This window comes from Asterias rubens, chromosome 4, assembly GCF_902459465.1.
Source record: "Asterias rubens chromosome 4, eAstRub1.3, whole genome shotgun sequence".
NCBI classification, from domain to species: Eukaryota; Metazoa; Echinodermata; class Asteroidea; order Forcipulatida; family Asteriidae; genus Asterias; species Asterias rubens.
The window spans coordinates 20,352,305-20,375,032 of record NC_047065.1 but is presented as its reverse complement, the minus strand read 5'-3'; the positions used below and the strand labels follow the sequence as shown (position 1 = coordinate 20,375,032).

Here is a 22,728-nt window from a genome sequence, read left to right as displayed (position 1 = left end):
ATGCTTCAAAAATTATAGCTTAAAAAAAAGACAAAAAAAGACAAAATCCAAAAGTGTGGGAAATGTGTCATTACCAAATAACATTTTTCCTTAAATTCAAATTTAAGATACTGAGAGACTACAATATGATCCAATAGACCTTTATCATGGGGCAGCCATCTTGATGTTATCCAGTTGATACAAATAATACCAAACCAAGGCTGGAAGAACAATATAGTCTGGTTCATATTTGCAAAATAATTATAAGCATTCATTATTGTTATTCCAAACGAGGTACATGACTAAGATAGAGGAAGCATGATAACGGTCTATTACAAGCAAAGCTGAACATTTTCCACCATCCATGGCCACTCATCGAGAGATTCACAAGTCACCAGGGCCCAATTTCATGGCTCTGCAGACCGTAAGCTTGCGGAGGCAGGAAATTCATGTTTTTCATGGGTTAGCAAGAATATTTTGCTTGTACGCGTTAGTATTCCACTTTTACTAGGCATTCCTCGCTTACACAGATATGTAGCTTAGAAATTCAGCACTTGCCCTGCAAGCGGAGAGTGGTGTTCATAGCCGAAGAATTTGGCGGTAAGCAGAGCGATGAAATTTGGCCAAGATCGCCAGAAAGTTCTGTGAATACTGCTAACTAGGTACAACTTCTGCGCTTTTCACAGCAAATTCCCAGAAGTTCTCTGATGTGAACTTGTTTACCCACATCTGTTCAAACAAGATAAAAATTTTCATGAAAAATAACACTCAGTGTGCTAACCCCCGAGGATGGCTCGTATTTCCTAAAGCAGGGGTAGGTATTTCCATGGGATTTTGCCAGGGTTAGAAATTCAAGTGTGAACAGATCAACCAAATGTTCCTGTGACTTTCCTGGGGATATTACACATGTTTTACGCTATTTGTAAAGCGAAGTATGTGCACAGGGTGCAACTGCTCCAACTCCCTTCATATTCTGTAACTTCGTCCATGAAACTGACAAAAGACGAACTTTCAAAAATGCTGCGACTTCAACACTTAGTGAGGGCAATTATGTGCGCATTACAAGTTTTTACCATAATTATATTTTTTATCACTACATGTACAAGCTTGTGGAAGACGGAGAAATAAAGCTATCTGAGCCTTCGGCCTCGTTGGATTTATGGGACACAGAAGCACTACATTTCTCCATATTCCACTCGCGCTTTTGTGATATAACTAATATCTCTTTGCAACAGTGGTTACTGTCAAGTCCAAAAATAATGTGGAATAACTATAAATAAACAAAAGCAACCCCTGTGAAAGGCTACTGAGTGCGTTTTGACATTTCAACAAAAGATAAATTCAAGTACAAGACAAGAGAAAAAACATAAATTTATAATGAGAAATAATAAAGATTCTAGCTACAATAAAGTATCTATAGATTCATATTATAAGAAGGCACTAACAAGGCATGTAACATTTTTAAAGAAGTTTCGCTGCACATCTATACTTTCTTTTGGTTCAGAAACTGATGAGAACGCGACATTGAAAAACCAAAAACAATTGCCAATATTGAAAATATTAGAGCACACGTGTCTCACAACATTTGACAAAATTTACATAGACCTGCTTCAGCTTTTTTCGCTATTAAGCAAAATAAGATGAAAAAACAGTCAGAGATTGTAGGGTGTGCTATGGTTATTTTGGCCGGTATCAATACTCTAGTGCCAAATTGTTTTGTGCTAAGCGCTTTTTCTGCTTCAGTTGCTTTATGTTAATGGGCCAGACTGTTTTTAACCGGTTTGGAAAACTCTTGGGCAATACACAATTACCAGTTGTTAAATGCTACCAACAGTCAAAGTTGTAGTCAAACCAATACATCATTCCCATTTCTTGTCGACTTACAGTGGCACCGAATGGTATCAATGTTGGGCCTGTTTTTTTTTAAAAGCGGTTGAGCAAAAATTTTGTTTGCTTTGAACATTTCTTATGCTAAGCAAGAAATGAGGAGGGCACCAGTCGCAGAAATGGTGAATCTTTGGTATTTTAGCTCGTAACCTTTTTTTTGCTAAGCAAGAGTATTTCTGTGCTTACAGGCTTAATCAAATTGGGATTTGGGAACAAGTTTCTGCTGAGCAGCTTCTTTTATGCTTAACAGCATTAGAAAATTGACAAGGATTATCATAAAGCACGATGCCAAAATTTAGCCCTGCTCACTGAACTGCAAGACAGCTCGCAGAAACTGTACGATAGCCCACAGATTGACTATTTTGTAAACACTATATAGGTTTACTATTATAGAATGGGACTTATTCGCAGATAAATTGTGCAAGGTTTTGAGTTGTGGCACTTAGTTCTAGGTTCTAGTCAAGTGACAACTTCTCTAAACCATTATGTAATTTGTTCTGGACCAAAAAATGCTCTGTTTGAGTTTTTTGAAAGAGTGGCTTCCCAACGACCATTTCTAATCAAATTCCTTGATGTCCTGGGGGATGTTACCATTCTTAAAGCTCTGCTGCAACTCCTGACGTCGTCTGTCCTTACTTGGCCTCATGCGGCAGGCCATGGCACGGCCATTAGCGCTCTTCCTCTTATTGAACAAGTCCGCTCGAGTCGGCGACATTTTGTGCATCTCTCTCATATGCATGGCAAGATAGTCCGTCCTGGCGAACCCCAGGGAGCAGCCATCACACTTGTACGGCTTGAGGTGGGTAAACAGGTGCTCTCTCATGTGTTGTTTGCTTTTGAAACGCTTGTGGCAGTCATCGATCATACACTGGTATGGTCTCTTGTCCATATCCCCATCGGTCTCATCTACTATGTTGTAGTAAGGGCTAAGGTCTAGACCTCCCCCGATGTGAGTTGAAAGAGCTTCAACGTGAGATGAAGATGAGGGAGGGGGACGTTTATTACTAGGACGTCGTCCTCGTCTCTTACCCCTCTTGATGTGGATTTTCAAGACCAAGCCATGTTTCTTCCTCTGCCTTCTCAGCGGATTGTACTCTGGGTCTTCATTCTCGCCGTGCCGTCTTAGACTTGACGGGAAGGTGTAGTTGCCAGTTTTCCGCTTAGGTCTTCCAGTCGGGGTGTACCTGATGTCGTCACCGGATTCATCCAGATCATGATTGGCATCCGAGTTTGATGGATATTGAGGGTAGTCTCCGTTGTTGTGATCATCGACAGCCCCGCAATCGCTTTCATCCTCTTCGTCTTCCTCCGAGTCATAATCCATCTCCTCGTCCATTTTGTCAGCTTGCTCTTCGAAATCAATCCCACTCTCCTCTGCACTGTGTTTGTCCATATATTCTTCTGTAGCATCCAACTCCTTCTTGACATGAGGTTCCATGCCACTTTCCTCAGAAACATTCTTACCAGTTGATTCCTGGCAGTTCTCTACGGTCTTCAAAGCAGTTGAGAATGCCGAGGTCACCCCTTCCTTGATCATTTCCTCTTCAGTTACTCTTACGGGAGTAGGTTGTTTCCTTTTGGACCAAGTAACGTCCAATTTGAGGCTATCCTTCGGGGAGGTCTGAGCTTGAGAGTTTCCAGGAGAGATCTGGGAACCGTTCTCACAGCCAGATGCAACATCATCAAAGATCTGTATTTTCTTCTCCTTCGCTATTGTAATTGGAGCAACCGTCTCATCACTGTCCTCCTGGCCAGAGGTATTCCCAAAGAAATCAACTAAGTCTTCATCATCATAATCATGACGACGCTTTCTCTTTCTGTGTCTGTCTCTATGAACGATATCCGACCCACGAGGTATGATAACATTGGACGGCGCAACCACCATACTCCGGGATGCAGGAGAGAACCCATTTCGCACTGGATGTGGTGAAAGCTTTTCAGCTGATGGTTGAGTTTCTGATGTTGCTGCTGGCTGGTAACATGTCTCAGGAATATGATCAGTTGGCTTCAGTCGCTTCCCGGATTTGAACATCATCTCAAGCTCTTTGGCATCACCTTCAAAACTGTGGGTCTTCTTTAGGTGGTCTGCAAGGTACTGCCAACGGGTGGTGTCAAAACTACACTCCCCACATTTATAAGGCCTGGAATGGATTCGAACGTGATCAGTGAGGTTGTTAGACCGCTTGAAACGATTCCCGCATATGTGACAAGCGTAGGGTCTTTCTTCTGGGTTCTCGTCTGTCCTCGGAGACCGTTTCCTGCGTCTGTTGGACTCATGGTCATTTGACCCGGAAGAGGAATGTCGTTTCTTTGGAGAGCGAGGAACTGATCTTGGGCTTGGCAAATTGGGAGACACATGGGGAGGCCCGACATGAATTGGCGGAGAAGCAAATGTTCCATTCCCCACTGGAACATACTCTGGATGAGGCAGATGTGAAAGAGGGCTTTGAACTACCGTCTCCATGATTTCACCGTTTGTGGGAAGAACAAAGTGTGGCCGTCTGGAATGATCTATGTGTGTAGATGGAAGAGAAGGTGGTAAGGGAGGAGGAGGTATTGGCGGTGGTTGGACAAAAGGAGGTACGCCTTCTCCTGGGGAACACACATCTTGAAGTATGGAACTGTTCTGTGACACAACCTCTTGTTGATTGGATGTTTTATCTCGATCACTTAGCTTCTCTCCTTTCAAAAGCTGCACATCTTGTTTATCACTTGATTCCTCCACAGTGACAATCTCTGACGCCTGATCTCCAGGCTCCAGTTTGTGGACCGTCACATCCTGCGGTTTTTGATGGCCTTGGTAAACAAGCGGAGGTGGCTGGTCATTCATCATTTCCTGACTCATTTGCCGGGGTAGCCTCAAACCATGCTCGTCAACATGAACGGGAACTCTATTAGAACCTTGCAATCCTGGTCTACTAGGCTCTGGGAATCTGGAAGGAATAGCCGCTTCCAACGAAGCAGATGGTCTAAGAGGAAGGTGTGATCCAGGTGGAAAATGGGGACCAGCAGGAAGTGAGGGTACCATATTATTGCCATTCTGCTCTAACTGAGGTTCTCTGATCCGGGGAACAATCTGTGGGTCAGAGGGGTTAAGATGTTGTTGGAGCCTGGAAGTGTTTGCCTTGAACTGGTTGCAGGGTTGGCCTAGGCTGTCTGAGGGTTCTCTAGTTAGAGGGTTAACTACTGGATTACTTCCAACTCTGTCCTGGTACGGATGCTTCGGGAAAATGAATCCGTCTGTCTGGCTAGAGCCTGGGTTGGTTGATGAGAACCCTGGATCTGAGAGACGATGAGATGAAGCATGAGATGGGGATAGACTTTTCATGCCATGATTACGTTCCTGCCACTGCCTTTCAATCTGTTGGAGTTGGTACTTCTGCTGATCTCGCTGCATCTGTAGCTGAAGAGTTTCTTGCTTTTGTTTCTCCAGCTGCGTCTTCTTATGATGCTGATCAAAATGCTGTTGGTCGTGCTTTGGCTGGTAGCCTCCTCTGTTGTACCCTGCTTGGCCCATCATCGGCGGGAAACCGCTTGGACCTGGGAATCTACCTTCTGGCAATGAGGAGCTCATGTGTGGAGGTCTGTAACCCATCACTCTAGATGGTGGAGCAATCCCGGGATGGCCTGGATAAAACTGCCCCCTTGGATCCACCAATGATCCCGAATGAAACATGGATATGTAGGGGTTGGAAGGATTAGGATATCTGGGTAAGAAGGGTTGTCCAGTGGATGGATCTACGACAGGCATTCCCATGGAGTTATACATCATTCTGGAATCGTACGGTGGAGGCGGATACGGCTGACCTGGACGATTCAGGGCTTCTAAAATGACGCTCCTACGTTTTTGGTTCAGCTCTACCTGCTCACTCAAAGAACCCACCGAGGAAATAACAGGCAAGACTTGTGAAATGGGCGATGATGTTGCCTCTCGTGCACTTGAAGGATCACTTGTGGGAAGTGGACTGGGTCCTGGAAGAGAAGTGCTTCGAAGCATAGGAGACGAAGATCTTTTTTGAGCTGTAGTTGTCGACGCTTCATTGTTATAGTGATTAGTGGAGTCACCTTCAGCAGTCATTTGATTATCGTCGATCTCCGTCTCAATTTCACACATTTCAAACGGTTCCAGCTTTATCTTCACTCCTACTCTCTCAGAGATATCTGAAGTGGTGGTCCTCTCTTCAGGAATGTGTTGCTTATTGTGAATAAACCCTTCATCTGCGAAGATTTCCCTTGAATTTCGATCAGTCGAAAGTCTATTTTCACAAGCTGTACTTGGGTCTGACTGATAAATGTTCTGACTTTGTTGAATGTTGCCTGTTTCACAGGCAGCGTTGCTTTCCCTATCTCCACAGAATTCCGTTTTAACTCTGCTTTCAGGGTTGATGCTGCACTTTGCTTGTTCTTGAATGACATCAGTGAGTTGGCAGTCCTCCTCGTTTGCAGTTTCCTCTCCGTCAGCATCTTGGGTCGAGGGAAAGACGTTAACCGTATGATCTAAAACTGAGAGCTCCACTTCGGAAGCTCCGTCAAAAGGAGCTCTACTTGAGCCGTCTTCAATGTTACCCTCTGCATTCAGAACGGTGTAATAACTGTTTCGTACAGGGGCGCCAATTTCTACTTCATCAACTGTATCAATGTCTCCTTTCTCAGTGTTGGTCTTCAGGATTGGGAATATCGGGTGTTTGGGTCTTATCTCCAAGTTGTCATCATCGATGATGAGAGACTCATCCATGACCTCTGTACCTGCTGCCGGGTTGGCATCGTCATCTCTAAGCAGAATGGGTCTCGCCTGAATTCTCTCGACTCCTTCCTCGTCCTCGGATTCAAAATCAGAGCTGCTCCAATCCAGGATATCACTCTCCGAGTAGACATCACTTTCTATTAAGGAGTCAGTCGTCTTTGGATCGCAGGTGGCACTCTCCACTGAAATGACTGATGGCTCCACAGATGGTTGCAAAATATTTGCCAAGTTCTCCGAACTTTCTCCAGCTTTGGACGATTGTGCATCTCCATTTAAAAGAGATTGAAGTTTGTTGAAAGACGATGAGGAATTAGTTTCTTGATTGTCTTCTCTAGGTCGAGTACCACCACTGGTTGGTATGGTGTCCATAGGTTTAGTACAAACATCTTGTGACATCTCATCTTGTTCAGGCACATTCTCCGGGACCAAGCAATCTTGCTTTTTAATGGGACATTCTGATGTTACATCAGGTACATCTTGACCCAAACTGTCAACACAGCCTGCCTCCAAAGATGCGTCTATTGAAACATCTTTGCTGATGGATTTTTGGCCTGAAAGTTCTTCACCACTCTGACTTGTAGAACTCAACTGGTCCTGAACATCTTGTGTTCCAGATGGATTAGAAGAAGAATCATTTTCTGTTCTGGTTTCTGTGTCCTTCGGTGGATTTTCATCTGCCTTCTCCTGGGAAGTGGCTTCCTGGGACGAACCATTATCTTGGGGTATGGAACTCCTATCACTCGGGCCAACTTCACTGGAATCTTTGCTTTGAGCTGGTTCCATGGACGTAGATCTCGGACTAACATCATCATCGTTAACTTCACACTCAGCTTGAAGTACATCAATTTCGTCAACATCTTCTAAAATGTCAATTTCAATACCTTGGGCTGCGTCTTCCGCTGATTGCGTGTGACTTGAGTAATTGTGGTCACCTGAAGTCGGTTGAGTGCTCTCCTCCCCTTCGTCCATCTCTTGATCTCCAAGGCTATCACTGCCTTTCTCTGGACTTTTGTCAGAGTTGTTCTTTCCGTTGCTATTTCCAGAGTTGTCATGATCGTTGTCATCATCAGGCGGGAATCTACCACTGCCAAAATAATCGTTGGGCCTGTCATCGTCGTCATCATCATCCACATCAAGATCTGGATCTTCATCATCTTGGTGATCACTCTTCTCTTTCTTGATGTGTTTTACGACCTCCTCTACACTTTCCTCCTCGTTGCTCTCACTGACGTCGGAACTTGAAGGTGTCGGGCTTCTTTGTTTTGACTTGCCCTGTCTCTTCCTCTGATACTTGGGTCCGTTATGATGTTGCTGAATGTGCTTCAGGACGTTGTCCTTCCTTGGAGACTTCCATCCACAAGCGCTGCAGCTGAAGGGCTTGATATGTGTCTTAATATGCTCCAGCAAACAATGCTCCGAGGTAAAAGCCTTATCGCAGATCTTACAAGAAAATGGACGGGCGGCTTTGGGTAGGTATTTTCCATGGGTGTTTATTAAGTTCCGGGTCGTTGCATCTTCATCTTTTAAGACCTCGGCTCTACACGGATGCTCTGGTGATGACCGCGTACGCTTCTTGCCACGATGCTTGCTTTTTTTCTTTCTCTTTCTGTTCACGACTAGTTTAATTGGAGGCCTAGCCTCTGGCACATCTTTGTTTGTTGAACCCACTTGAACTGTTGGAGAGCTGTTAATAACCGCCCACTTTGTGGTGACTACTTTTGGGGGTGGCACAGTTTTAGCTTCACTGTGGGGTTTTTCCAACATGGCAATTTTCTTGTACTGAGCTTCGTATTTGTTTGCACTGATATTTTCATTGAGTTCTGCAATTTGACCGGGTAAAATGTGGTGGCATCGGACAATATGCCTTTCAAGATCCACTAAGTTTTTAAATCGGAGCTTACATATGGAGCAGATCACGTTGAACGTGGGTATGACGTCAGTGCAGCAAGATTTGTTTGTGTGGAACACTAGAGAGGCCTTGAAGGCAAAGTGGGAGATGCAAGTAGGGCACTTGTATGGAAGTTTGACATGCTGTGGAACGCCTTTAGTATGCATCTCCATGGCCAAATGGTTGAAGAGACTAGCTTTGCTAACAAAGAGCTTCTTACATTTTTCACACTGAAATATCTTGATGCCTTTGCCATCCGAGCTAGTAGTGGTCACGGTGCTAGGTTTGGGGTCGGTACTCACTGACACGATCGATGTGGGTGTGGTCGGACTGGGACTGAGTAAGGCTGTCCTGATCAGATCCAACTCGGGATTAGGGCAGGTGCTTCTCTGCCTCTGAGGTTGCACGCTGGCTATCGGCTGCTTCCCAAGAATCACAGGTCGATTGAAGGTACTGACAGAAGCGGAAGGAATCATAGTAGCACCCGTTGAAATCTGTAACTGAGAACTGCTGGCTTCTACTATCGGGCTGTTGACGTATGATACAAGGGTTGCTCCTGGTTGTATTGCTGTTTCCTGCGGAGCCACAGACGTAACGTTTCGAATGTTCAACAAATTCTTAACAGAGTTCACAGGAAGTATGGAGCTGCCTGGCTGTATGACCGGTTGTTGGCCGCTGATGCAGTCTTCCTTCCCGATGACGATCAGATTCCCGATACTGTCGAGCTTCAAAGCGTCGCCGCGTTGGAGGACAAAGACGGTCTGCTGGGGTTTGATGATGGTCGGGGTGTGGGTGCTAGAAGTGAAGATGGTACCGGTGGGTTGTTGGGAACTGAACACTGGAAGCTGCTGGGCAGGCTGGAGTAAAAAAACAACATAATATATATAGTCAGTAAAATATTTATAATCGTGCCAAAAGATAAATCCACATTCAATTCTATTGCACATTTTATCCAATGAGGATTTTTGGAACACTAGGTGGCAGCAGACTACCAGGTAAATTTATTGTTTCTCGGTAATGTGCACATGCTCAGAACTATGTCTATGTCAGAACTTGTAATGCCCCATTGAGTGAAGTTTTTTATTTTTAACACTTTTCTGTAATATGCGCCATCTTGTTCGAGGGGCAGATTTGTTTATTTCGAACCCTTTTGTCACCTCCTATTTAACGCTCAAAATTTCACACAAAGACAACCGTATTGACACAATTCTGCCGCCAAACATAACTATGTGAATGTAGCACCAAGAACAGATTACATCAAATACAATAGATATGTATCAAGTTTTGAAATTATAAACACATACAAATCTTTTATGTAAATTTTCCAAAGTCTGAGACTTTAAAAGGTCTGAACTGAAAACAAAGGATGGATTGTCACAGTCAGAAATCTGCCACAAGGTAGACTAAACATTATGTTGTATATCCCACAATCTTCTTGGAATATGTAATGTTTGTCATCTTTGAATATATATAAATGCTTTTTGATACCCATTACAATGATTTGTTGTTCCCTAAAAATTGCAAAGGTAAAAAACTCAGAGAGGATTGTGGAAAGTTTGTGAAAATGTGTGTAGTGCAATCATAGAGTTATATACCAACTAGAGGGCGCACTGGTGATGCTTCTTGCACAAACGCGACGGGACCGCAACGAGACACGCGCCATTATGTACGCACATCGAAGTACACGTTGGAGTTTGTGTTCATTGAACGATGACGAGATGTTGTTTTGTCAGCTTGCTGGGGCGCGTATATAGGCCAGTGCGCCCTCTAGTTCTTATATATACATGTAACTCTTATGAGTGCAATCCACCTGTTAGGTAAGGTTTTGAAACTCACCTGTTGTTGAACAACTGGAATCTGGTTCTGGTACACAGAGGGCATGACTGCAGTCTGCTGGATGATGGACTGTATTGGAACGGTCTGCTGTATGGACTGTATCGGCACAAACTGCTGTTGCTGCTGTGGCGCCTGCTGCTGCACAATCACACTCCCTGCTGTGTTTCCTGGCTGCAGGATGCTCCCTTGCATGATGTTACCCTGCACAAGAATCTGTCCCTGCAGCGGTTGGATGAGCTTCTGCTGCAGAATGGGAAACTGGGTGTGCTGCTGCTGCACAATCTGCTGCACGAGCTGTGTCGTTTGAGTCAGTTGCTGTTGTGGGTGGTTCACAGGAAGCTGAGTGGCTACCGACACCGCAATTTGAGGAGTTGCAATTTGAGGGTTGGTTTGAGTGGTGCTTTGAAGGCCAAACGATGCAGGGTCTACAACCCTTACCACTGGTAATCCTTTTGAAGTAGGCACATTGATGACAGTCCCTTTAGTCATACTGACTGATTTGGTTGTCTGAATCGGAAGGCTCTCGGCCATTGTCTGTTCATCTTTAGATTCGACCTCGTCAACGACCATAGGAACGTAATCTTCCTCACTGTCATCCAGAGTGTTTGCGATGCTGAAGAAGTCCGTAATGTCTGATGCGGCATCGATCATACTTTCCAAAGAAGATCTGTTGGGCAACGGCTTCTTTGTCTTCCGTTTACTCTTAGCCATGATCTGAGTGACCGGTTTGTTGAGAATTAGAGTAGGGTCATCCTGTGTGACCTCTGACCCCAGAGATGACCCCTTATAAGAATCTTCACTCGGGGGCTCAGGTGTTTGTGTGGTGGAGGTGGGATGAATGACTTCTGTGTTCGGAGGGAGGTCAAACACGCTACCAGGGGAATCATCTCCCCCGACAAATCCTGGCACATGAATAACATCCTTCTGTTTGCTCATCGAGAGGTCTTTCGTTTTGGCATTTAAAATGTCCAGAAGTCTATTCTTCTTGGCTTCAAGGTTATTTGTTCTACTCAGGGAGGGGGTCGAGCTATTCTTTGTAGGATGCTGAGGGGTTGTAGCTGACTCATTCATGGTTGCCGAGATAGCTAACGAAGGCTCTGTTTGGACTTGGTCACCAAGGGGTTGGACGAGGGTGGTATTTGATTCAATGTTTGTGAGTCGATCAACTCCAGCAGGGGCATCCGCTGGTTTCGATGAGGGTTCAAGTGGATCAGGATTATTCACCGAGTCTCTGTCGTGATTCTCTCCCTCCAAACGCACATCCTCACAATCTTCAGAGATCACTTCAAGAGTAACTTCTTCATTCTTGGACAGCATGTCTCTATGAAGCCACCCTCTCTCTTGACTTTGGTCAGTAGAGGGCGCTTCAACAATAACTACGTTTTCCGACAGACTTTCGGGTATGATTTCAGACACGATGTCGTCACTTTGATCGGGAGTCAATTCATCACAATCTTCCTCGGATCTCAGAACACTTGGTGCGTCTCCTTTGGATACCTCAGCATTATCCACAAAGTTTTTCAAGGGTTCAACTACGAGGGGGTCAGGAGGGACGTCTACTGGGATTGACTCTGGAACACTCGCTGTTAGATCCGCCATTATGGTGCACTGTCTCCCGTTACAGGATTTGGTCGCACAAAGGCCTTTTTATCATAGCATCATTAATCAAGGATCTGTAGAAACAAATGAGAATAAGACAGCTTATTATTAACACAGTCGTCCAGTAGTTACAGAGTACACCAATAACACCAACTTTAAGGCAGTGGACACTATTAGTTATTGCCAAAGACCAGTCTTCTCACCTTGTGTATCTCAACATATGCATAAATAACAAACCTGTGAAAATTTGAGCTCAATTGGTCATCGAAGTTGCGAGATAATAATGAAGGAAAAAACACCCTTGTCACACGAAGTTGCGTGCTTTCAGATGCTTGATTTCGAGACCTCAAAACTTGGTCTCGAAATCAAATTCGTGGAAAATTACTTCTTTCTCGAAAACTACGTTACTTTAGAGGGAGCCGTTTCTCACAATGTTTTATACTATCAGCCTCTCCCCATTACTCGTTACCAATTAAGGTTTTATAATAACTATTTTGAGTAATTACCAATAGTTTCCACTGCCTTTAAAACAAATGTATTCAGCATCGAAAGGAAAGAAATGAGTATTCATTTCACATTCAAGCACTTGCATTTTTCTCTGACAGACTACAGGACTTGCAATCACTAGGTTGTGGGTTCATATCCTACCACGGAAACCGCTGATTTTGCAATGACCAGAATAACAATTGTCGTCTAGATAAGTATCACAATTACTTTTTGTTGTGCATTTTAGTATTTATTAATTCACTTCAGATTGGAACAGAAATAAAAAATAAAAAACATTCCGCAGGACAGACGAAAAGAAAAAAAACGGAAAAGACAGACACTAAACGATATGTTTGTAAAAAGGCAAGAAAAGAAAACGAGACAGGGGTAAAAGTCGATACAAATCTGACAATTTAAAAGACAGATTACTCAATGGACCAGTCATGATCAAATTTAGAGTAAAAAACAGTTGATGATGCCAGAACTGCAGCGTAACTTTGGCAATTTTGTTGGACTTTCCTTTCGTTGCCTTGTTACCAGCCAATAAAAAGGTGAACAGTGATGATTGAACTTATTTCATATTATCTTGAATGATAAGGCCCCTACTGCCCCTACCGCCTCTTTCAATACAGTACAGTACAGTTATAAAACCTTGATGATCCTCGAGATCAGAAACGAGACTGGAGTATTTTTCTTGTTTCCGAGTCTGGGCTTTGGTAATATTTTGTTCAAATGGAGTTGTAAGTTCAACTATTGCGATACATTTCCATGTCCGATCAGCTATTGAGCAAAAGGTATCTTACGGAGTACATAACCGTTGCTGTGCCGCCAGGTGTAACATCCTTGGTCTAGTGAGCATATTACAATTGTTTAGGATGTGTTGCAATGTTTCTTTCCATCCACATGTAGTGCATTTTGTTTTACCGACCTTGCTTGCCCCTTAAGATTTGCCTTTGTGGGCAACGTGTCTAGGAAATAACAAGCATGAAGTTCATGACATCTTGACAGATTAAATTATGGGATTTTCATCAGGGATCTGACATTTCAAATTCAGAATTACAATCAATAATCATGGTATTAAACCAATGTTTGCTTGAGAGAGATTGCCCAGTAACCTTGATGGGAAGCTCATTTAAACAAATATTTAAGAGTCCCTGCCTGTAAGAATGTACCAAGTGGTGATTCATGGGTTCTCAGATCTTCTTCTAAAAAATTAGAGTGATACATTATCATACCAAACAAATAAATCCAAAATATTAGTTTGCTGACGCTTTCGGTTTGGGAGTTATCAGTTATCAAGAATTGAATCACGTGATATATTGTCGGGATCCCGACAAAAACTAATTTTGAGCACTTTATTTCACTGCTACTAATAATTGGTGGACTTTTTCGAGCAATGGCTCAAATGAAAGCTTGTAACTTTCTCGACCCCCTTCAAAATACCCATTAAATTTTAAATCAAAATCTTTAGGTCAAATCAGCCAAAAATCTGACATAGCATCTTTAATGCATGCTAGACCAAGGCTCAACAATACACTCCATTTGTTGTACATGTACATGTATGGAATTAGAAAATAAGCAGTTGCAAACTGCTTACCAACCAAAAGGTGGTAGGTATAAATGTACAAATAATTCCGCAGCCTGACCAAGACGTTTCAAACCTAGCAGTCTTTCTCAAACATTTAATGATAGAAAGTCGATTAATTAAAGTTTATAGCACACTTAACTAGAAAAACAGCTACATGTATGTCCAGTAATTAACGCAAATATTATTAACATAAATTTTGTACACAAAAAAATCCCCAAAACGGGCAATGCATCTTTAACTGAACCAATGCGTAGACTTTAATCGGGCAATGCATCTTTAACTGAACCAATGCGTAGACTTTAATCGAGCCAACCACACGGTTGATAACACTCTGTCGTCCATTGGTTATAGCTCTCGTTATTATTCAGAATTATTCCGAGGGTGTGGTCTGACACAGTCTCTCTCCACTCGCCTGTGCCGTTCCGTTATGCTAATCATGCGCCAGCACAATTTCCACAGCCGCCATTCGCATGGAAATTTCTCCCTTGAAATGTCCTGACGCTGAAAAAATTCAAAGCTGTTATTTTGCTTTAAATGCTCCCTAGAAACCACGTAAAATGTCAAAAATATCAGGCCCGCACAGATCAGCAAATGTAATGGGAAAAAAATTTGAGATAATAAAGAATAAGCTGGTGCCAACTGCTTATCATCTAAAAGGACCTACTATATGGTATAGATGCAAAATATAATGTAGTTGATTGCCTGACGTTTTACTGTACAATGTGTCTGTACGTAATGTAGAATCGCACATTATCGACACTATAAGCTGTATGGAACGAAAAAATCTTTGTGGCGTTTTGTTGTCTCAATGTAGATTTTAAATGTAATTTGGTGTCTTTTATTTTTTTATTCATGAAGTGCAATCTCTATAGATCGCACATTATCAATACCTTATTAACTGCAAGCGTGTTTGTGAAATAAATAGGTCTTTGTGGCATTTTGGGAGCACAAATTCATGCCCATGTTTTTATCAAACTTCTTGTTTATAATATAAATAAAACTCAGATATAGTAAAGAAATATTAAGCATTTTGGATTCTAATAATAAAGGGATGAAGATGAACTGGGAAAAGGGCTTAAGAAATCTGTCATACTTAATGCGAAAGAGATCCTGTGTGGTAATTGTTTTCTGCTAGGGTTGCTATATGAAAAGCACAAACAAAAAGACACTAAATTACATTTCAAATCTGCTTCAAGTTAAATTTACACAAGTCCGGGCAAAAAAAAAAGAAGGAAAAAAAAAAAACCCGGGTTAAGGATACGCTAGACGGCATCCTAAGGTCCGCATGGACGTGTCTGCACAACCTTATATGGTACATTCCCCAGATCCTACAACGGGAGTTGACGACGCCTCATTATAATCTGTCGGCTGCTCCATCAGAGCGTCTGAGCAAGTCCCTGGATTGCTTCAACGTAAAGGTGCGCCGCCGCCGTACTACACTGCTAACAGCCGCTAACGGCAAAGGGAATATGTATTATTTGCATTTGCATTTGCACACATTTATTTCATTGAAAACTATACGCCAGACTCTTGAAATCCAACAATTCAACTATATTTTATTTTATATATTTTATTATTCAGCATCCAACTCTAAACAGCGTAAGCACCAATAACAGGATGGATGAAAAGAAATTCAAATTATAAAACAGTTAAATATCAACTTAATTTTATGAAATAAACAAAAAATGTAAGCATGCTTTTAATCTTCACCATAACCAACCAATCTATTTATAAGTGATCATAATTTTAATAAATTGGCTTAGGTTTTCAAGAAAAACAAATTCATTAATGTATTTTAGACATATTTTTATCTATACCTGGCATTGTCCTTCTGTGCCAGCGTTTCAGATAAATTTATGCAATTTATGCAATTTACACTGAGAGCCTTACTTCAACGAAAAAACAAAATACGAGAACAAAACAAAAAGCAAAAGATCAAAATGGCTGTATAGCGCTGATAAAAAAGTAGTGATTTACAGATACGTGTCATGTGTATGTGTACGCATCATATTTTAGTGTAATTTTTACATGTATTGTGTAATTTCAGTATTTCACTACAATTAAACATATTGAATTTAATCTTTTTAAATGAATTTTGAGGCTGTTTTTTTTTTTGCAACATTTCTGAACCTTAGCAATCTAAACTCTTTTGAGTAAACTTGTACATGAAAGGGCTGTGTTTTTTTAAAGTTTATTTATTGAGTATTTTGAAAGTCAGGAAATGTACTGCACACGGTACTTGTACAGTCGTCATTGCCTTATTATCAACAAAATGGCAACACTTATATTCCCTTTTCATCAAAGCCTGATTTTGATAACGGAACAACGAACACAAAAACAAGATGGCTACCACACAATGGCCGCTTCACGCAGACATGCATCGTTTTTCAAGCACAGCTCCCGATTGCTTTGAGTCAGGTCAACGAGTGTCGAGAATAGCACGTTGCCATCTGCTTGTCACACTACCGCGCTATGGAGGTCAAATCCTCATTATAATCTAGCATGGCTGTCGCCAATGTGCTTGCTGCGTTTCGGTCGTATTCTGTACAAACACCAAGATGTAGACATGTGTATGGTGAAGCTTCAATACATGTCAGTGTAAAAGTAACCATACATAAATCATAATAAATACTTAAAGCAATTTCTTAGGGTACCGTCAGGGTGTGATTAGTATGAATGGAACGCGATATTATTAAAAAAATTAATAAGCACAGCTGCTGATAAACAATTTTGAGAAAGGATTTCCTTTTAAAGGAACACATTGCCTTCTATCGGTCGAGTTGGTCTTTAAAAAGCATTTGTAACCGTTTGTTATAAAATGCATATGGTTAGAAAGATGTTTTAAAAGTAGAATACAATGATCCACACCAATATGCCTCGAAATTGCATGGTTTTCCTTTTACTTTAAGAACTAACACAGAAAATTCGACTCCCATAAATGGCCGACCTTGTTAGTCGATGAGGTAAAAGGAAAACCACGCAATTTCGAGTGATACTTGTGTGGTTCATTATATTCTACTTTTAAAATATCTATCTAACCATATATGTATTTTATAACAAACGGTTTCAAACACTTTTTAAAGACCAACTCGTCCGATCCAAGGCAACGTGTTCCTTGTAGTACAATGGTTTGGTTATTACCCTTTTGTAGCACCTTAAAGGTGCTACGGCGCACTCAGAAAGCACTGCCAGAACCTACATGTACTACATCATGTACATGTATGTACAGAACCTACATGTACTACATCATGTACATGTATGTACAGAACCTACATGTACTACATCATGTACATGTATGTACAGAACCTACATGTACTACATCATGTACATGTATGTACAGAACCTACATGTACTACATCATGTACATGTATGTACAGAACCTACATAGTACTACATCATGTACATGTATATATGCACAGTATAATGCATAGCACTTCGTGAAGCGTAGGTCCCTTAGCATCATATGCACTTTGTACGTTGTAGACAAACCCTTAAGTCGGGACTGAGTACAACTATTTCCAACATTCGACTGCTTTAGACAACAATGGACACAACTTCACAAAATTGTTTAAAAAAAAAAAAACTCAAAAAGCGATACTAGCCAATACACTGTGTAAGTTAACTATCACTCATTGTTGATTCTCTGATCAATTTTGCTGGGCAAAATACTCTAATTTTAAAAAAGCTAGATGCAATTTGACCCAGTTTTATGCAGGTTAACTGGCTGCAGAGGTCATCGCTTCGTTCCCAATCTTGAATGTTTTTCCAGATTGGGCTTTTCCCTTTTAGAAATAAATTGATGACTAATGTATTGTTATGACTTTCACTGTTATAAAACTTGTCAGGGTTGCCCTTAACTTTTTCAGCGACTCGCCAGCAGGACCAGTTAGATTTTCATTTCACTGGTCACTCTTAAACACACTGGACACTATTGGTAATTGTCAAAGATCAGTCTTCTCACTTGGTGTATAAAATAACAAACCTGTGAAAATTTGAAAATGCAAGATAATAATGAAATAAAAAACACCCTTGTCACACTAAGTAGTGTGCTTTCAGATGCTTGATTTCGAGACCTCAAAGTCTACAACTGAGGTCTCAAAATCAAATTCGTGGAAAATTACCCTTTTTCTCAAAAACTTTAATTCAGAGGGAGCCGTTTCTCACAATGTTGTATACTATCAACCTCTCTCCATTACTTGTTACCAAGTAAGGTTTAGTATTAATTAATACTAATAATTGTTTTGAGTAATTGACCAATAGTGTCCACTGCCTTTAAAGCCATTATACACTTTCGAAGAAAAAAAGAAAAAAGAAAAAAAGTTCACAGATTTACAAATAACTTACAGGGTTTACAGAAGGTAATGGTGAAAGACTTCTCTTGAAATAGTATAAGTCCATGAAATGCTTTACTTTTTGAGAAAACATTAAAACAATTATCAATTCTCGGCATCAAGAATTACATGTCATGAAACGGCGAAACGTGTGTAAACAAGGGTGGGTTTTCCCGTTATTTTCTCCCGACTTCGATGACCGATTGAGCCTAAAATTTCACAGGTTTGTTATTTTATATTATAAGTTGTGATACACAAAGTGTGAGCCTTTGAACAATACTTTTTTTCCGAAAGTGATTATTGATGGCTTTAAATGCACTTGTATTCAATTTCATAAGGAGATGCTTTTCAACACTGTCAAAGCCCACACTTCGCCGTGTCATAACATGTGCTTGAAGGAAATCCGTAAATCTCGATATCAAGAATTGATATTGTTTTAAAGTTTGCTCAAAAAGTAAAGCATTTCATGGAATAATATTTCAAGAGAAGTCTTTCAACATTACCTTCTATAAACCCTGTAAGTTATTTGTAAATCTGTGAACTTTTAAATTTTGTTTATGTTCTGAAAGCGTCCAATGGCTTTAAAATAAGATAGTAAGAAACCAACGCTAAACATATTTTTAGGTGGTAGATAGTTTGTACACAGAGGTATTACAGCTAAGTTTAAATAAATTTTGACTTTTAGAACCAAGTTACTTTTCCTGTATTAGGCCGAGTAAAAATAAAAACATGTTTCACGTCCGGGTTTTTCAAAAAAAGGAGGAAGAGGGGCTTTTTATTTTTTATTTTCTATTTCAAGATGGCCGCCATTCTTTGTTAAAATGTCAAATATCCTTTGTTTTTTTTACTGCTGAAATACACAAAACATAAATGAAACAATTTAGTCGAGGCATTCAGACAAGACATTCAGATTGTTTTTGCTGAGATCATTTAAAATAATCCTATTTAAAAAAAAAAAAAAAGGGAAACAAAAATAAACTAAAAAATAAAATAAAAAAGGAGGCGGCCTGTATGTAAAAAGGAAGCGGGCCTTACATACATTGTGTAGATTATTGGCATGTGTAGTCCTGTTATAAAAACAAAAAACTGTACATGATGTACATGTATACATCGTAACACAAACTCTGTAGACGGTTAATGTATAAAACAAAGGGGGTCATAGTACGTATTGTAGTGACTATCTACATTGACTCCGTACTTCAAACATTTCCTGTATGCAACATTATACACTTTCAAAACCATTGCTCATGACAAACTATACCGACGTACACCATGTTTACGTACACGTCCAAACAGCAAAAGCTACGCTATGTTATGTGCTGGTCCCTGAACAAAAGGCGTGCCAGGTTAGAGTTGGCATCGTGCCATCTGGTTATCACGCATGGTGGCTCATTATAATTCCATGTCCGCGATAAACTTACATAGACTAGAAAGATGTGCAATTACTCACTAAGAAACTGAGTGCACGTGGACTGTGCAACGCTGCTCAATGTAGACAGTTCTTCCATCACTGCTATCGGCAGAGCCCAATTTCATGAAGGCTGTAAGCACAAAAATATGCTAAGCACAAAAACCTGCTAAGCACAGAAAACTATTGCTTAACAGAAACAGGTTACCAGCCCAAATTTAATTTTAAAAGTTTGATGTGACTGGTGCCCCACCCAGTTTTTGCTTAGCAAAGAATTTTGTCAAGCAGTATTTTCTGCTTTAATTAAAGCAGAAGGCCTAAATCTTTCACAGCTGAATTTATAGAACAGTTGGCTACGGCTCTGGCTGTTGCTAAGGGCATTACTAAGGACATCCTATGTGTATATGCGTGTTGCTGAAGTGATCCAGCCATAGCCACCAATACAATCTTTTCTTTGAGGCTAATGGCTTTGGTTGTTAGGCCCCAAGTACAATAAGTAGGGTTAAGGCCCGGTTACACAGGCCCCGATAACTAGAACGAAAATGAAAACGATAAAAATGCACGCCCTTGATTGGTTGAATGAGCCTTGGCATATTCTGCATGGAGCAATTCAACCAACAGAATGAGTTCTCTTTACGTCGTTGTCATTATCGTTATCGCTGCAGAGTGACTTGGCCTTTTGTTGTGTTAATTATGCCTCAAAAAGGGAATCGGACAATTGTGTTATCAACCTTGAACAATGGTTGCATGTGTTGTTTCTATGAGCATGTGTTGTTTCTATTTCATATAGCACACAAAGCAGCTTATATATAGTTTACCAGTGAAAAAAGTTACCAGCCAAAAAACCATGTCCCGTGTCTGTGATTGATATCCTGCTTATTTTGCTTAAGCAGAAGCTCTACTTAAGCAACACTAAAATTGAGCCCTGATAGAAGACAAAATAGATTATTGCAGTTGTGAGTATTTCGTATAATGCACTGTATGAATGTTGCTAAAGCTAACAATCCATCAGCACAGCACATTGTAAACACTTCAGGGGAAGCAATTGCCTTGGTGCCCTTTTACAATATGTTTCAGGGCATGTATTTCCCTCACATACATCATGCCCCTCTACCAAAGAAAATCTACCCTTTGCCCTTACAGGAACAAAACAGCAGGCTTGTAAACATGTGCTACCATTACGCGTAGTACAGTGCACGATTAGTGCCCACGCAAGCTGTATTACACATAGACTTCCATACGGACAGAGACAAAAGGTTGTTCATCGTATAAAATGCTAATTCATCTAGTGCTATTTTAAGCCATCACACTCCGCGTTACGTGCCACTACGGGTCACGCAAGGCTTTTCAGATGCACATACATGTATGTGACCTTTGATAACAGGGATGAATACGTAATCTGTTGCGTACTGGGTGGAGAATTGCTCCTGATTGGGATTGGTCATGGTTTTCGGTGCTACAGTGCGCATTTACGCACAAATATTTCCGATCATGCTTCCTGTTCTCTCAAAAAAATTGTTGTCCCCCCTTAAAACATGAATTCCTGCCTAATTTTTATACCTAAATTTCCATCAGATTCCAGGTATTTACTCAAACTTAGAACCCCATATGGATCGTAATGTAATTCACTGAGACATGTATGCACGTAGCAACAAAACCTTATAGATCTCAACATGAACATTTCTGGGACAGAACAACACAGCCTATTCTTGGACACATTTACGAAAGATATTTAGGCGTAATTATTTTTAATTTTTTTCTCACCAAAACCATTTAGCCCTTACACATTATTCAAACAAGCCTCTGCGGGTGTTTAAAAGCCATTATACACTTCGGAACAGACAAAAAAAAAAGTTCATAAATTTACAAATAACTTACAGGTTTACAGAAGGTAAAGGTGAAAGACTTCTCATGAATTCAGACTTCTTATTGAAACAATTATCAATTCTCGACAACGAGAATTACGGATTTATAGTAAAACACATGTCTTGACACGGTGAAGCATGCGGAAACAATGGTGGGTTTTCCCGTTATTTTCTCCCGACTCCGATGACCGATTGAGCCTAAATTTTCACAGGCTTGTTATTTTCTATAGAAGTTGTGATACACAAAGTGTGGGCCTTAGACAATACTGTTTACAGAAAGTGTCCAATGGCTTTAATGCATCCTCTCACTTTGTACAGTCAAGGAAGTACAAAACGTCAATGTACAAATGAATTCTCGCACTGACGCCAACAAATATACAAATTTGTTGGCACCAACTCTCCAGTTTAAACAAGAATTTAATTATCGCTTCTAAACGAATTCATGTATGTATATGTAAGGTTCCTCTGAACAACAAATTTCCGGCACAACAAGAAAACAAATGTAAATGACGTCATAAAAACCGACAGTCCAATGTAGGTTTCACTAAGCATATAAAACTACATTCTTTGCATACTGAACTGAATGTCAATGCGTTATAAACCGCTGTTAACGATGAACAGCATCAATGCGTTATAAACCGCTGTTAACGATGAACAGCACACAACCACCCCCCCCCCCCACACACACACACACAAGGATCAACAAAGACACCATAAAGGCCTGCGCTTTCCCCCAGCTTCCATTCAACGAGGGCCAAGATTCCTTCCTCGGTAACAACCCACCCAAACCTCAACCATGTTTTTCAAAGCGTGATGACTCACCACTCTAAGGCGGACTCTCTTGAATTTGTTTCGTCGTCGCGGTGTTGCTATCTGTCCCCATGCCATGAGTCATAATCGCCTGTGTACGACAGCTCGATGATTACGAGGGGGCCTGGTGGCGAGCCCACGCGGCGCGCTCCCTCATATAATCCGGACGGACGGGGAGGAGGGGATGGCTGCAAATTTCAAAAGTGTGAAAATGAAATGTATGATTGAGGAGAGTGTTGAAAGAAGTGCGCATAGATTGGCGGCTTGGAAGTAAACATGGGTTCTTCCATCCAGCGTACTTGCCTTT

The 22,728-nt window shown here is 41.1% G+C and overlaps 1 protein-coding gene across 3 annotated transcripts in view; it reads right to left on the bottom strand.

Moving 5' to 3' along the window:
- Positions 1-943: 943 nt before the first annotated feature.
- Positions 944-22,728, bottom strand: part of LOC117289688 — a 41,449-nt gene continuing 19,664 nt past the window's right edge. For all 3 annotated transcript variants that reach the window (XM_033770922.1, XM_033770924.1, XM_033770923.1), the window contains 2 exons: positions 10,335-12,007; positions 944-9,355 (listed from right to left, as the gene is read on the bottom strand). In XM_033770922.1, the coding sequence (XP_033626813.1) occupies positions 2,423-9,355; positions 10,335-11,933 (8,532 nt within the window). In that variant the 5' untranslated portion in view covers positions 11,934-12,007 and the 3' untranslated portion in view covers positions 944-2,422. The remainder of the gene's footprint in view (positions 9,356-10,334; positions 12,008-22,728) is intronic.